Source organism: Schistocerca gregaria, chromosome 5, assembly GCF_023897955.1.
Source record: "Schistocerca gregaria isolate iqSchGreg1 chromosome 5, iqSchGreg1.2, whole genome shotgun sequence".
Classification (NCBI taxonomy): Eukaryota; Metazoa; Arthropoda; class Insecta; order Orthoptera; family Acrididae; genus Schistocerca; species Schistocerca gregaria.
Genome location: NC_064924.1, coordinates 227,089,389 through 227,106,116, shown reverse-complemented (window position 1 = coordinate 227,106,116; position 16,728 = coordinate 227,089,389). Strand labels below are relative to the sequence as shown.

Below are 16,728 nucleotides of genomic sequence, written 5' to 3'. Positions count from 1 at the left end.
TATTGTAGGTGGGCATGAATTCACATAATGAAACTGTCTCTATGTAATTACGTGTGTAGTAGTTTTAGCAGACCTACTGTACCCGGCTTTTCTATCTCAAGAACAGATTGAGGAGGAGCAGTGGGAAAGAAAATGAACATACACACTGAAGAAGCGACTTCAAACTCCCATTCAAATGTCGGAAGGTCTCTGCGTCGATGTTATTAGTCACGGAGTTCACACATGGTACGATGTAATCTGAAGAAGCACCCGCGGTCTCGGACTCCGGCACGGTAGCTCAGCGTGTTCGATCAGACAGTTGGCAGCTCTCTGTAATATAAAAACGGAGTGATCAACAATGAACTTCAACGGGTGTCATGTGACGTCCGGCAAAGCCAAATCAACGAACGCGAAAAAAAAGGGGGAGGTAGCGTCTTTGATTAGCAATCAAAACGTCATCGGTCATTGGTTCGAGACCCGGTACCGCATAAATTTTGATTAATAGTCAGCATTGGGGCCAAAGACTTCAGACATAAGAAGTCACCCTCATTCTGCCAACGGTCTTGTCAAACAGGGCGGAGAAGCGGAAAGAGGTTCAGGGCACTCTCTTGTCCTTGGGGTGGGAAACTGCCCCTAAAGGTGAAAGAATCAGCAATCATCAACGGCGTGACGGTGCAGAAGACAATGGAAACCACTGCATTCAAGACACATAACGTGTATCCACAGCACATATGGCGTGTAACTGAAAATGTGTCATGATGGTCTCTCCATTGGCAAAAGATTCCGGAACAGTCCCCCATTCGGATCTCTGGGAGGGGACTGCCAAGGGGGAGGCGACCATTATAAAAAGCATGAATAACCAACGAAAGGGTAACGTTTTACGAGTCGGGTCGTGGAATGTCAGAAGCTTGAACGTGCTATGGAAGCTAGAAAATCTGAAAAGGAAAATTCAAAAGTTTAATCTGGATATAGTTGGACTCAGTGAAGTGAAATGGAACAGCAAGGAAAGCAGAAATCGTGTTACTGTGAACAGTTCAGTGACAGAGTTGTTCTGGTCAGAATCGACAGCAAACCCACAACGATAGTTCAGGTATACGTCAAAAGCTGAAGATTAAGAGATAGAGAAAGTATATGAGGATATTGAAAGGGTAATACAGAACGTAAAGGAAGGTGAAAGTCTAATAATCATGGGGGACTGGAATGCAGATTTAGGGGAAGAAGTGGAAGAAATGGTTACAGGAGTATATAGGGTTGGGACAATTAATGAGAGAGGAGAAACACTAATTGAGTTCTGTTATAATTTTCAGCTAGTAATAGTGAATGCGCAATTCAAGAATCACAAGAGGAGAAGATAAACTTGGAACAGGCTGGGTGATACGTTACGGTACATCATCGCCAGACAGAGATTTTCAAACAAGATAGTGGATTGTTAAGCGTACCCAGGAGCAGATATAGACTCAGATAACAATATAGTAGTGATGAAGAGTAGGCTGTAGTTTAAGACATTGGTCACGAGTAATCAATACGCAAAGAAGTGGGATACAGAAGTACTAATGAATGACAAGATGCGCTTGAAGTTCTCTAAGGCTATAGATACAGCAATAAGGAATAGCCGAGCGGCAGTTCAGTTGAAGTAGAATGGGAATTTCTAAAAAGGGCCATCACAGAAGTTGAAGGGAAAAACATAGGTACAAAGAAGGTAACTGCGAAGAAGCCTCGGGTAACAGAAGAAATACTTCAGCTGATCGATGGACGGAGAAAGTACAAAAATGTTGAGGGGAAATTCAGAAATACAACTCGCTGAGGAATGAAATAAATAGAAAGTGCAGAGAACCTAACATGATATGACTGCATGAAAAATGTGAAGACATCGAAAAGGAAAAGGTCGTTGTAAGGATTGACTCAGGATATAGGAACGTCAAAACAACCCTCGGTGAATTTAAAAACAAGAATGGTAACATTAAGAGTGCAACGGGAATTCCACTGTTAAATGTATAGGAGAGAGCGGATTGATGGAAAGAATTCATTGAAGGCCTCTCCAGTATTATAATCAGCATTTAACAGACCTCTGGAGAAACTTAAGATCAAATAAGGCAGAAGCGATGGATAATATTCCATCAGAATTTCTAAAATCATTGGGAGAAATGGCAACAAAACGACTATTCGTGTTGGTGTGTAGAATGTATGAGTCTGGCGATATGCCATTTGACTTCCGGAAAAATATCGCCCACACAATTCCGAAGGCTGCAAGAGCCGACAAGGGCAAGAATTATTCCACAATCGGCTTAACAGCTCCTGCTTCCAAGTTGCTTACAAGTATAGTATACAGAAGGATGGGAAAAAATTGAAGATGTGTTACATGATGGTCAGTTTGGGTATAGGAATGGTAAAGGCACCAGAGAGGCTATTCTGATTTGTCAGTTGATAATGGAAGCAAGACTAAGGAAACATCAAGATACGTTCATAGGATTTGTTGACCTGAAAAGAGCGTTCAACGATATGAAATTGGTGAAATTCTGAGAAAAATTAAGCTATAGGGAGAGACGGGTGATGTACAATATGTACGAGAGCCTAGATCGATGTGCTTGAAATAAGACAGGGACAGAGGCTTTCACCACTGCTGTTCAGTGTGTACATCGAAGAAGCAGTGATGGAACTAAAGGAAAGGTTCAGGAGTGGAATTAAGATTCAAGGTGAAAGGGTATCAATTATATGATTCGCTGAGGACATTGCTATTCTGAGTGAAAGTGAAGAAGAATTACATGATCTATTGAATGGAATGAACAGTCTAATGAGTACGTAATATGGACTGAGAGTAAATCGGGGAAAGGCGAAAGTAACGAGAAGTGGCAGAAATGAGAACAGCTAGACTGATTGTCACGAAGTAGATGAAGTTACGGAATTCTGCTACCTAGGCAGCAAAATAACCGGTGACAGATGGACCAATGAGGACATCAAAAGCAGCACTGGCAGTAAGGCCATGGCATTCTCTCCAAGAGAAGTCTAGTAGTACCAAATATAGGCCTTAATTTGAGGAAGAAATTTCTTAGAATGTACGTTTGGAGCACAGAATTGTATGGTAGTGAACCATGAACTGTGAGAAAACCGGAGCAGAAGAGAATCGAAGCAATTGAGATGTGATGCTATAGATGAGTGTTGAAAATTAGATGGACTGATAAGGTGAGGTTCAAATGGTTCAAATGGCTCTAAGCACTATGGGACTTAACATCAGAGGTAATCAGTCCCCTAGACTTAGAACTACTTAAACCTAACTAACCGAAGGACATCACACTCATCCATACCCGAGGCAGAATTCGAGCCTCCGACTGTAGCATCAGCGCGGTTGCGGACTGAAGCGCCTAGAACCGTTCTGTCATAGCGGCCGGCGATAAGGTGAGGAATGAGGAGGTTCTGCGCAGAATCGGAGAGGAAAGGAATATATGGAAAACACTGACAAGGAGTAGGTACAGGATGACAGATCATCTGTTAAGACATCAGGGAATGAATTCCTTGGTGCTAGTTAGAGCTATAGAAGGCAGAAAACGGTAGAGGAAGACAGAGATTGGAATGCTATAATCAAATAGTGGAGAACGTAGGTTGCAAGTGCCACTCTGGGATGAAAAGGAAGGCGGACTCAGAAACGCATCATAAGACTAAAAAGTTAATATTGAAGACAATTATCCCGCCCGGTTGGCCGTGCAGTCTAATGCACGGCTTTCCGGACGGGAAGGAGCGGCTGTTCCCCGGCACGAATCCGCTCGGCGGACTTGTGTCGAGGTCCGGTGAGCCGGCCAGTCTGTGGATGGATTTTAGGCGATTTTCCATCTGCCTCGGCAAATGCAGGCTGGTTCCCCTTATCCCGCCTCAGTTACACTATGTCAGCGATTGCTGCGCAAACAAGTTCTCCACGCACGCGTACACAACCATTACTCTACTACACAAACGTAGGGGTTACACTCGTCAGGTGTGAGGCGTTTCCTGGGGGGAGGGGGGGGGGGGGGAGCGTTCACACACACACTTTTTGTCGCGAACTGCTCGGTGACTCCAGAGCGGCGATGCACACCCTTGTGTTGGTTTGGCGGAGGGTGGAAGCTGCGGCTAACACCAAGGGGGCTAACCTGCCTCTTGCACGGCTCATTTGGCTGAAATGGCCTGCATACCACCACTGATGAAGTACACTCGCGTGCGATGGACAAGGGGATTAAGGCGCCGCCACCAGTCTGAGGTAGCAGGCGGCGTTCCGATAGGCGACAGGTGTCAGCAGGGCAGCGACAATATTCTAAATACTCTATGAAAGCTAGTATAGGCGAGAACAAAAAGAGAAATACAGTTGCTACAGTTACTAAATAAATGTATGTTGTATAACTGATCTATGAGATATACCCTCCATTTGGTTGCATTGTAATAACATAATTTGTCTTGATTGCAGTATTTTACTGACTTTATTACACCTTACGCGTTTCGGCGTTACGCCATTACCAAAGGATCCAATAATACATTGGCCAGTCACATTAATGTAGAATCTGCCAGAAACCTGAATAACCACCTTCTGTAGCGCGGTCTGCTGCGAGACGTGAGGTTGTGGAAGGTACTGACAGATATGTAGAGCCATTCTGACTCCAGTGACGTGTCCGTCTGCGCTAGGTTTCCCGGCTGAGAATCTATGTTGCGAACAGCCCAATTTAGGTGTTCCGGTAGATTCTCTGTAGGGTTCTAGTGCGAGGAGTTTGCTAGTCATGGGAATAGGGTCCACTCATCCTGGCGCTCTTCGAACCACGCGTGCGCACTGCGACGTGTATAATGTGCAGCACTGTCCTGCTGGTAGACGCCATCGTACCGAGAAAACAACATACTGCATGTAGGAACGGACATGGTCCCCAAGAATAGATGCATGCTTATGCTGATCCACTGTGCTTTCCATAATGACGAGATCACCCATGGAATCCCATGAAAACATTTCCGAGAACATAGCGCTCCTCCTGCGCCTTGGACCCTTCCAATGATTGTTTTACTGTGTTTGCTTCCTGGCGTTTCATGCTGTACACGCCAAAGGCTATCTGTCCGATGAAGCACAAAACGTAATTCATCTGTGAAGTCCACCTGTCGCCACTCAGTAGACGTCGCAGATGAACAGCAGTCAGTACGGGTGCGTGAGCCAGGCGCCTGCAGTGGAGGCCCATACGCAGCAATGTACGCTGAACGGTCGTTGATAAGACAGTATTGGTAACCTCTTGTTGACAGGGCGGTCAGTTGCTCAACTGTTACATGTCTATCCGTCCGTAAACACCCTCGCAACCGTCATTTACCCCTATGGTGCACTAAAATAGACTCGGCTTAGGTTTTGGATGGCACGTTTACGCCACGCAACGTATTGGCTTACTTTAATCACAGCTGCACACGAACAGTTTACAAATTTAACCGTTTCGGAAATGTTTCCACCCTTGGCCCGAAAGGCAATGATCCTGTCCCTTAGGCGTCAGACAAATCGCTCTGTTTCCGCATTATGCCAACGACTTCGCTGTTTTCCACGCCCCCCGGACTCGTTTTATATTCACAGCATTGCTAACGTTGCCCCTGACACCTGCCGTCTGCGAGTGGTTATTGCGCGTTGACATCGAACATACACTGGTCGGCCAAAACATTATGACCATAGCCCACCGCGTCATTGGATGCCGCGTCGTGGTGTTGAGAGCACGTGATGCGGTGACAAAAGTATGTAAATGGGGCACTCGAGGATGGGGGATTAGCGTAGCGAAGATGTGGGCCGCAAATCGGGAAATCCTTTGAGGTAATCGACTTTCACAAAGGGAATATTATTATTACACAGACTCTATGAACGAGTACGTCGAAAACGGCGAAGCTGGTCGAATGGTTACGTGCAACTGTCGTGAGCATCTACGGAAAGAGGTAGAAGAACAGTGAAACTACTACTAGGTGATCAATCTACATCTACATCTACATCCATACTCCGCAAGCCACCTGACGGTGTGTGGCGGAGGGTACCTTGAGTACCACTATCGGTTCTCCCTTCTGTTCCAGCCTCGTATTGTTCGTGGAAAGAAGGATTGTCGGTATGCCTCCGTGTGGGCTCTAATCTCTCTGATTTTATACTCATGGTAGGAGGAGCAATATACTGCTTGACTCCTCGGTGAAGGTATGTTCTTGAAACTTCAACAAAAGCCCGTATCGAGCTACTGAGCGTCTCTCCTGCAGAGTCTTCCACTGGAGTTTGGACGTTCACGACTCTTTACAGAACATGGGTTCCGGGGCTTGTCTATTCTGTAAAGTAGAGCACATGGTGATCTGTGGCATCTCTGCCGAAAGAGCGCAATGCAAGTCTACGTCCAAGTACTTTGGAGCAGACTGTTCATCTTACATTGCTGAACATGGAGCTCTGCAGCAGGCCACCCCTGCGTGTTCAGACGTTGACCCAATGGCTTCGTCAACTGTGATTTTAGCGGGCACGGGACCGTCGGGATTCGACCGTCGATCAATGGAAACGTGTCATCTCTTCATCTCTTTCGGTGAATCAAATTTTTGCTACACTAGGTCGATGGTCGTCTCCACAAACGCCGTCATCGAAGTGAACGGTGCCTCAAAACGTACAGAGCGCCACTGACGTAGTGTGGCGGGAGCAGTATTATGCTGTGGGAGGCATTTCCTGCGCTTCCATGCGACCAGCGGTAGTAATTGACGACACACCAACAACTGCGAACCATCTGCATCCCTTCTACATCTACATCCATACTCCGCAAGCCACCTGACGGTGTGTGGCGGAGGGTACCCTGAGTACCTCTATCGGTTCTCCCTTCTATTCCAGTCTCGTATTGTACGTGGAAAGAAGGATTGTCGGTATGCTTCTGTGTGGGCTCTAATCTCTCTGATTTTATCCTCATGGTCTCTTCGCGAGATATACGTAGGAGGGAGCAATATACTGCTTGACTCTTCGGTGAAGGTTTGTTCTCTAAACTTCATGCTTGATATCTTCCGTAACGGTAACGTCGTCTTTCAGCAATAGAACTGTCGCTGTCTTGAAGCCAGAACCGTGTTACAGTGGTTTGAGGAACGTTATAGTGTACTTAAGTTGATGTCTCAGCGACCAAATTCGTCCGATCTAAATCATATGGAACCCATGTGGGTCGCCATCAGCCGCCATCACTGCATACGTAGATCAGCTGCCCGTTATTTACGCGAATTACATGACTTGTTCGTGAACATTTAATTCCATATATCTCCACAAGCCTACCAACCAACTGTCGGATCCCTGATATGCAAAACTGGAGATGTATTTCATTACAAAGATGGACAAACCATCCATTAAGCTAGTGGATATAATGTATTCGCTCATCATTGTACGTGGTGGTCACATTTATGTGACTGGACCGTCTGTAACAAACTTTTTTGCGTTTAACCAAAAAGATAATTAATCTTTCTAATAGAGACACACTCCATTTTATTTCTTCACCTTTCATTTCATGACATGCAAGAGCAAACTCAGTTGTCCCTCGAGATGAATGCTTCATACTTGAGGAAACTGCTTACTTGAAAGTGGGCGAAACAATATCCCTCTGACCTCCGACTTTTGGAGACCTGTTCATCAGCCAGCTGACATTATTGCTTGATCCCCGTAGCTCTATGTATTACAGTGACTCCCACGCGTTTCCTGATATCATTCACCTGTGTTTCATTAAGGCGTCTTGTTTACTCTTCATTGGAAATCGTCTACCGTCTATTCCCCTGGCTACCTGCCCACCCACCTGTATTTAATTTTCATGACATTATTACATTACACACTCTGCTCTGTTCTCTGAAACATTTCTGTGTTTCCCGGCTCTTCTAGTAATGACTGTCATGCACCTCTCTATTCACTGCTGAATAGCTATAATATTTTGAAACATTTATATATTATAATTGCATCTGAACATTGTTTGCATAAAGTAGCAATTGCATGTATTACTTACACAAGTCAAAACAGGAAGAAAAAGTTACTATAAGCTTGTCGTTCCAAACTGATGGGAATCTTCGTTATGATAACCCATTGTAGTTTACCAAACGCATTTCCTGTCCCTTTTACCCTTTTCTGTATTCCTTTTCTGTCAATCCAATCGTTTTCATCAAATGTTCTGAATATAAATGAATGTGCCCACTCGGTCTAAAGCTTCTTGTTATGTTGTAGTGTTCTCTTGCGAATATGTTCACTGCACATCATTTCAGGCTTGTTTTAATATATCAGCAGTCTTACTTCAAACTGGTTCGATCAAGTTTATCCGTACCAGACGCAACAGCACTCAGTTATTAGCAAAACGAAGGTGGTTCAAATAATTTCCATTGACGTTTACTTCCTCTTAATTTCTTACGGCATAAGGTTATCAAAACTTCCTTCAGGCCAGTAGGAAATATTTTTCGACTGTACATTTTTCACTTTTCTCATGAGATTCCTCGAAACATGTAGCACTGATATATGTATTAATGAGGGTTATAAGATATGCTTAATTAACGCTTTGTTTCTCAAGGGCTGTTAGCACAGAGCGAAAGGCTTCTAAAAATAATTGGCACCTAAACGAAGTGGTAATATGGACTTATTTATCGAGTCTGTTGTGTCATGCTGATTTCTGATGCCTGCTTGTTCGTTCCTCATTAAAATACTAGTTTTCTCCTAAGCAGTTGGTGATAATTTTATTGAGTATACTACAAAGAAGAGATTGAGAGTTTTATAGCTTCTTTCGTAACTTGTTTGTGTCCTTTCTTGTAAAATATCAAAATTACAGATTAATTTTAATCTTTGGAAATTGTCTTCCTACTATGATATTCTATGTAGAATTTCGAAGTTCCTTTTGCATTACTTTACCTACATCATTAATTATTTCTACTATAATATACGTCGAATGGCTCTGTACGTCTCGTCGAGCATTACTTTTGGCTTGTCGATAAGTGTAGTATTTAGTAACTGCGTTTCTAATTGATCTCTTGAACAGTACAATGAATCTCTCTGTGCTATTCTTGAATCGGAATCATTCCAGATATATGTTGCAGGCAAGCCAAACCCGGTGACGTTCGTGAGCAAGCCGGTGAGTCGATTTCGGGACCGCTACAACATCTCGTGGGCAGTTAACAGCTACACGCCCATCGAGGAGTACAAGCTGTCCTTCCGCAAGCTACCCATCCCGGGCCCTCAGGGACAGCAGCTGCTGATGCAACAGCAGCACCAGCATCAGCAACAACAGCACAACGGAAGGCGGCCGGCGAGGCGGGTAAGTCTGAAACATGTGACACTGTCGGGTCGGTTTACAGTTATGTATCAGGGAACTTGGTTTCTATCGTCTGTGTTGGTACAATCGACTAACGACGAATGTCTCCAGTAAATACCATTGTTCAGTGATGAGTGCATCAAGGGGATATTGATCGTATCGAGTTTGTTAACTTCGTTGAGACAAAGAAATTTCATATTCTATTTTAATATTTTTTCCTCTTTTACTTTATTTTTTATTTTATTATTATTAATATTTTGAGTGATTCAGTGGAAATCATCTATACAAACGTCTTGATCAGCATCTTAAATTCCTTAAGCCATTAAAGGGGCAGTTGTTGAAGTGAATACAAGGTGATGGCGCCCACTCTGTGCCTTTCTTTGGTCTCCCATATCTAGTGCTGAATGTTTCAACTGGCATCAAATTCTTAGGCAGGTGGCTGTGTCACATTTGGGATCGTGTAGATGTGCAGGACCAATGCTGAACGGCGCCAAAATGCAGCCGTTCGCTTCGTCTGAATGACACACTGACACGATGTGATAGGACGTTATTCGATGAACTTGCTTTAAGAGTAGCTGTTCGAGCATTTCCTGAGAGTCAAATCGTTCCACATTTACAAAATTATCATTGGCATATATTAAGGTTTTTTACATACACATGTCAGTTCCATTGTCTGGCCTTTGGGGTACATGTTTTACAGAATAGAGTACGTCAAGATCATTTATAATTCATATATTGTATGTTGTACGATCTAGTGGGCACTGATTAAGTGACTTCCCTTGCTAATCAGTGAACTTTCTCATTCCAAAAGACATTTACATCTGAGGATTTGCAAACCGACAAAATAAACCATTGGAAATTTTACTTTGCGTGTTTGGAGTCATCGGACAATATTACCATGAAAATCTGAACTCTTTCTGCTTCTTCTAATCCTCGCCGGTTTTCTTCCTCTTAATCTTTTTCCTGCTGTAATATGTCCACTTGTTTTGGCCATTGTATAATATTAATGGACAATAGAAGATTCTGCATAAAACAATGAAAAACAAGTACCACTTACAAAGTACATATACTGGATGTTACCACTTACAAAGTACATATACTGGATGTAACTGAATTCCCTTAACAGGGGCGTTGGTGACTTGTAGTGGGGACCAACACAGTTAGCCGGCCTAGGTGACCGAACGGTTCTAGGCGCTAGAGACTGGTACCATGCGACCGCTACGGTAGCAGGTTCGAATCCTGCATTGGGCATGGATGTGTGTGATGTCCTTACGTTAGTTAGGTTTAAGTAGTTCTAGAGGATTGATGACCTCTGAAGTTAAATCCCATACTGCTCAGAGCTAATTGAACGAAGACAAAGTTTAGCACAGGAACTCATGTTTTCTTGCTATACGCAAAATACCACAACATACGCTGCTCTCTGACTCGTGCTCTTTGTCGTCTGAGACCGCCTACAAGTAGTACTCGAAGCGACGACCATCAACGTCAACGCCAACAATGTACCTTCGTACCACGTTCCGGTACACACGAACTCCAATTCCAGGTGTTCCAGCATACGCTGCAGCCGTAACCGCTGCACAAAATCTTCCTGGCTGCCTCAGGGGTGTTGCAAATCAAGTATTTCATGTGACCCTACAGATATTAATCTAGCGGGTTCAAGTCGGGAGAACGTACAGATCAAGTAGCTGGGCCACCACTACCTCTCCACTGTTGCGCAAATCGTTTTTCCAGATTATCAAGGACTGCACGTGGAAAATGATGTGCTGCGCCCTCGTGCTGGGACGCCATGTTTTGATGCACTTGTAGTGACACATCTTCCAAGAGCCCACGTAGTGCGCCGTCAAGGAATCTCAAAATGCGGCTCCCGAGAGATACGTGAAAGAAAGTAATGCCCAGTCACAAGCCCTTTCAGGAACCTTGTCCAAATATTCAAATCGTTTCGTTTCTGCAATCCATTGGAGCACGCAGCATGTGGGTTTACATCAGCCAAACACATGACTACTGTGGGAAATTGAGAACTCGTTCACTAGTGAACTTGGCTTCATCCGTGAAACGATTCGCCACCTACAGAATTTGGGCTCGTGGCGTAAAATACTGTGGCTGCAAATGTGCGTTCTGGGGTAGGTACAGGTGTACTGCTGTTTATTCAGAACATGCCAGACAGTTTAGTGATGCACATTCAGTCTAGTTGCTATGTTCATGGTACTCGTAGTCGCGTATTCTTCCACTGCAAGCAGTAGAGCCTCTTCAAACTCTGGTGTAGGACACCGCGGTGGAGAACCAGAGTAGGCTCTGCTGGTTGTGAATGTACTCGTCTCCGTGGTCCGCTGATACTCCGTAACAAAGAGGGAGGGCGAAGGTGTCTGGCGGTGAGGAAAACGCTTCGCATGCAACTGCACCGAGTTTAGTGTGGTGCAAATTTAAAAAGTCGGAAAATATCATATCACGAACATATGCACATTTGCAACCTCTCCACATTGCACGAAATTTGAGATTGCTCTAATTAGGGCGGCAGTCAGTTTAAGCAGTGGATTTGGGACCGTACTCGCCCCACATCAAGTGACTCCAGCTCACGCTTCACGCGGATCCCAAGCGGCCTTCCTCCAGTCGTCCAAGTGCTCTGGATTCCAGGTTTACGGGACTGGTGTGAGGAACAATCTGGCAACCTATTGCAGCTCGACTGGGTCACTAAATCACTCAATCTCAATAATAAAGAAAATGTCTGGAAGGCTAAAACGTAGCTATCAACCTCGTCCACGATTTAGAAACTCTGCAGGATTTAATATACCTACACCACTGACCATTAAAATTGCTACACCACGAAGATGACGTGCTACAGACGCAAAATTTAACCGACAGAAAGAAGATGCTCTGATGTGCAAATGATTAGATTCTCAGAGCATTCACACTAGGTTGGCGCCGGTGAGGACACCTACAACGTGCGGACATGAGGAAAGTTTCCCACCGATTTCTCATACACAAACAGCATTTGACCGGCGTTGCCTGGTGAAACGTTGTTGTGATGCTTCGTGTAGGAAGGAGTAATGCGTACCATCACGTTTCCGACTTTGATGAAGGTCGGATTGTAGCCTATGGCGATTGCGGCCTATTGTATACCGACATTCCAGCTTCCGTTGGTCGAGTCCCAATGACTGTTAGCGAAATATGGAATCGGTGGGTTCAGGAGGGTAATACGGAACACCGTGCTGGATCCCAACGGCCTCGTATCACTAGCAGTCGAGATTACAGGCATCTTATCCGGATGGCTGTAACGGATCGTGCAGCCATGGCTCGGTCGCTGAGTCAACAGATGGGGACGTTTGCAAGACAACAACAATCTGCACGAATAGTTCGACTACGTTTGCAGCAGCATGGACTATCAGCTCGGAGACAATGCTGCTGTTACCCTTGACGCTGCATCACAGACAGGAGCGCCTGCGATGGTGTACTCAACGAAGAACCTGGGTGCACGAATGGCAAAATGTCATTTTTTTCGGATGAATTCAGGTTCTGTTTACAACATCATGATGGTCGCATCCGTGTTTGGCGACATCGCGGTGAACACACATTGGAATCGTGTACTCGTCATCGCCATACTGGCGAATTACCCGGCGTGATGGTATGGGGTGCCATTGGTTACACGTGTCGGTCACCTCTTGTTCGCATTGACGGCACTTTGAACAGTGGACGTTATATTTCAGACGTGTTACGACCCATGGCTCTACCCTTCACTCGATCCCTGCAAAACCCTACATTTCAGCAGGATAATGCACGGCCGCTTGTTGCAGGTCCTGTACAGGCCATTCTGGATACAGAAAATGTTCGACTGCTGCCCTTGCCAGCACGTTCTAGAGATCTCTCACCAAATGAAAACGTCTGGTCAATGGTGGCCGAGCAACTGGCTCGTCACAATACACCAGTCACTACTCTTGATGAACTGTGGTATCGTGTTGAAGCTGCGTGGGTAGCTATACCTGTACACGCCATCCAAGCTCTGTTTGACTCAATGCCCAGGCGTATGAAGGCCGTTATTGCGGCCAGAGGTGGTATTTCTGGGTAATGATTTCTCAGGATCTATGCACCCAAATTGCGTGAAAATGTAATCACATGTCAGTTCTAGTATAATATATCTGTCCAATGAATACCCGTTTATCATCTGCATTTGTTCTTGGTGTAGCAATTTTAATTGCAATAGTGTAATAACACTTTTGGACTCCTTTCCTCTCCTAATTGACGTCAGATCCAAGCGGGAGATGGCATTACTGTGCATGATATCTCTGGAGGGAGGGGGGGGGGGGGGTGGCTAATTTTTTCTTCAGGTCGCATAGGACAGTATTCCTTACTACGAGCTCACAAAAACCTCAGTACACGCGGTTATGTTCGACGCACTTTTGTTTTAAAATTCTCCCCCCCCCCCCTTAATTAGTAATCTAAAATTGACGGTGGGGACTTAGCGGTCAAAAAGGTCGTAATTCTACAGCAATCTGGCGACAGATCTAAAGATATCTGCTGGTGACAGTTTACATGGCAGAAATCTGCATGCAATTCGCTACGGAAATGACATCCGATTAAACGACAGGCAAAATTCACTGTTGGAGCGACCACAAGCACACGCACACACACACACACACACACACACACACACACACACACACACACACACACACAGCACGGTGCGGCTAGGTGTAGTTAGCTAAACAGAGTTAATCTAAACTGCCGTTCATCATGCAAATAACATTACGCTCATACATAGAGAGTGGACGGTGAGTGATAGCGTGGTCGAGCCGCGACAGATAAGAAAGCCAAACAGCGCTGCCTGCTCACGGCCGCACGCCCGGGCCTCTATGGGCAGTCAGCGACCGACCCCTCCGCGAGCGTGCCACGGTACCGATTGGGGGAGGGAGAAGGGGGAGGATCAGCCCCTCCCTGCCGCTGCCATAAATTAAGCTATTTTAAAAATGGGTGAAAATAAAAATAAATTGAAAACAGTGCTCTCGTTGCCGTGGTTAAAGGGTCGGCCGGCAACCGACGAGCAGCACGCGAACCACTGCCGCACAATGGCAGATAAGTCCTCCTGCGTGTCTAGAACCGGACTGGGCATCCGTCACGCCGCGGCTCACAAAGAAAGGCTAAAAAAAAAAAAAGCCGCACATCAACGGCCTGCGTAATTGCAGTCGCTTCTTTCTTCATGTCTCGAAATAAAAAGAAAAGTCGCTGTTAGTAAGTGAATATGACCGTTCTGTACAGAAACGTTAAGTACAAAACAGCCTAGCGACCATCGTATCATGCTACTATTTAAATCACTAGATGTTTTAGCAGTTGTACACCATGACCAAAAAGTAAGTTAACACTTGAAAAATTGAGTACTTCACGAAATAACGCAAGTAGAAAGACAAAAATTGGTTCACATGCCTGAGGTAACAAGGGGCTTTGGTGAAACCAAAAATGTGCACAAAAAGATCAGCAGGTGATGCTTCATACGACACCAATGCAATAAGTAGCAGAACAGTGATTTTTAGTGAAGACGGTGTTCTTTATCACAAACGTTCGACGTATCGACCGTCATTCATCAACAATACATAATCGAGGGACAATGTGAAAAGCACTGTGCCTCAGATCAGTGGGCATGCTGAGAAATTGCCGTCGGATGATGTCTTTTAGCATCCCTAATGACGTCGGACGAGCGCGGTGGATTTGCGACTTTAGGAAACCTTGCAAGAAATAATCACACTGATTGTTGTCTGGGGAACTTGGAGGCCAAGCATGACGAACGTGGCGGCTCAGCACGCGATCCTTAGCCCAAACGATGTGAGCAAGGGGTCTTTCACACGTGTAGCAACGTGGGGTGGAGCATTTTGTACACGATTCTCATGCGGCATCACTGACGTGTAGCTGTCTATCACAATCTGTTGGCCAATTTTTGAACTTGTTTTTGGTGTCAGGAAAACCCCATATCTTTTCAGCAAGTGTGCCAGTTTTTACCTCTCTATCTACACTGTTCCGTGAATAACGTGTTTTCAAATGTTAAAGGACTTTTGCGTCACCCTTTAGGTAATTACATACGTCTACATATCACCTCTGTATCCGAAGACAGCACGGTAGCTCTTTGTGCTCGATCGTGGCTACCCTCAGTAATAATTATACAAAAGCAAAACAAAAGAACCTGAGTGAAATTCCCCCCCCCCCCTCCCCGAGTCCCTGCACCCTATCCTCGCCTCTTTCCCTCCCGCGTCCCTCCCTACCTGGCCCTCCGCCCATCTGCTCCATCTCTTCCCCTCTCTCCCTTCTTCCTCATCTCCTTGCTCCTGGCAGATCGTCCGTTTTGCTCATCGTCAGTATGCCACGTAAGTGTTGTGTTTAGTTCTGTTCTCCTGTGCGTCGAGAGCTGTGATTTTAATTGTGTGCTGGCCTTGTACTTAGTGTTACTGTCACTGACTGTTATGCGCTACACCATCCGTCGATACTTCTACGCTCCGGTCATACTGCGCCTTGTGTTCTTTTAATTGTCCCAGTGAGTTGGTTTTTGTGTGCGCTACTTTTTTACGGTTTTTATCTCAATTTATCAGTCGCCCCTTTTTTTCTATTGTCTTCCATGATGTTTCCCCTTTTTTGTATTTATATGCACCATGTTTCCTCCTTTATGTTATTTTTAAATGTCTTCTATTGTTTCTTCTATGTCTTTCGGCTGAAGAGCAGCGCATATGCTGCTGCCAGCCCGCCCCGATGGGGAATTGAAATACAATAAAAAAAAAAAACTCAGTGAATTTCTCATCGATGAAATTAAGATTACATGCGACAACCACACAGAATTAGTGACTAAAAACTGAGGAAGAAAAAGGTCGAAAGAAAAAAGACGAAAAAAATGTGTAGCGCCGCTGCCTTCAGTGCGAAACGACCGGGTTTGATTCCCGGTACCACCTCAGAATTTTTTTTCTGAGGTGGTGAGACCTGGAAAGGGATTAGTTCAGCCTTCTGAGATAAAAAGAGGAGCTGTTTGAATAAAAGAACAGCAGCTCCATCCAGATTCTTCTACTAAGAATAATGATTGGATTGACTGGCAACATGCTGATCACATGTCCCACAATTATACGAACCTTGCTCTTCGTACTACCCAGTCGGCAGCAATCGGAACAGGACTATGGGCTAATTCTTGAGTGGTGTTTAGCTTTAAGTTTTCATTTATGTACACGATATTTGCTTCAGAAACATGTGAAACTTAGACGTATCCGATAGTACGTAGTTGCTGAAAGCAAGATTGCAATCTCCTGAAAATGGAAGATAGGTGCAGAAATATGTAGCAGCGTTAAGAGAAAAAAAATTTCAAAGAGAGCTGCGCGTTCACTATTAAGAATACGGTATAATAGAATTAGATGTGCTACCATGAACATAAAAGAAGCTATGTAGCGTCACAGAAGTTTCTGGATATAGTGCCACGTCATGCTTTGAAGTACACAATTCTGAATGTTGCACAGTATTAGTTTATTTAGTTGACCGGTTTTCG

General features: G+C 44.8%; 1 protein-coding gene across 2 annotated transcripts in view; it reads left to right on the top strand.

Moving 5' to 3' along the window:
- LOC126272742 (limbic system-associated membrane protein) overlaps positions 1 to 16,728 on the top strand; it is an 848,332-nt gene that overhangs the window by 811,639 nt on the left and 19,965 nt on the right. For both annotated transcript variants that reach the window (XM_049975800.1, XM_049975799.1), the window contains exon 7: positions 9,013 to 9,230. In XM_049975800.1, coding sequence (XP_049831757.1) covers positions 9,013 to 9,230 — 218 coding nt within the window. The remainder of the gene's footprint in view (positions 1 to 9,012; positions 9,231 to 16,728) is intronic.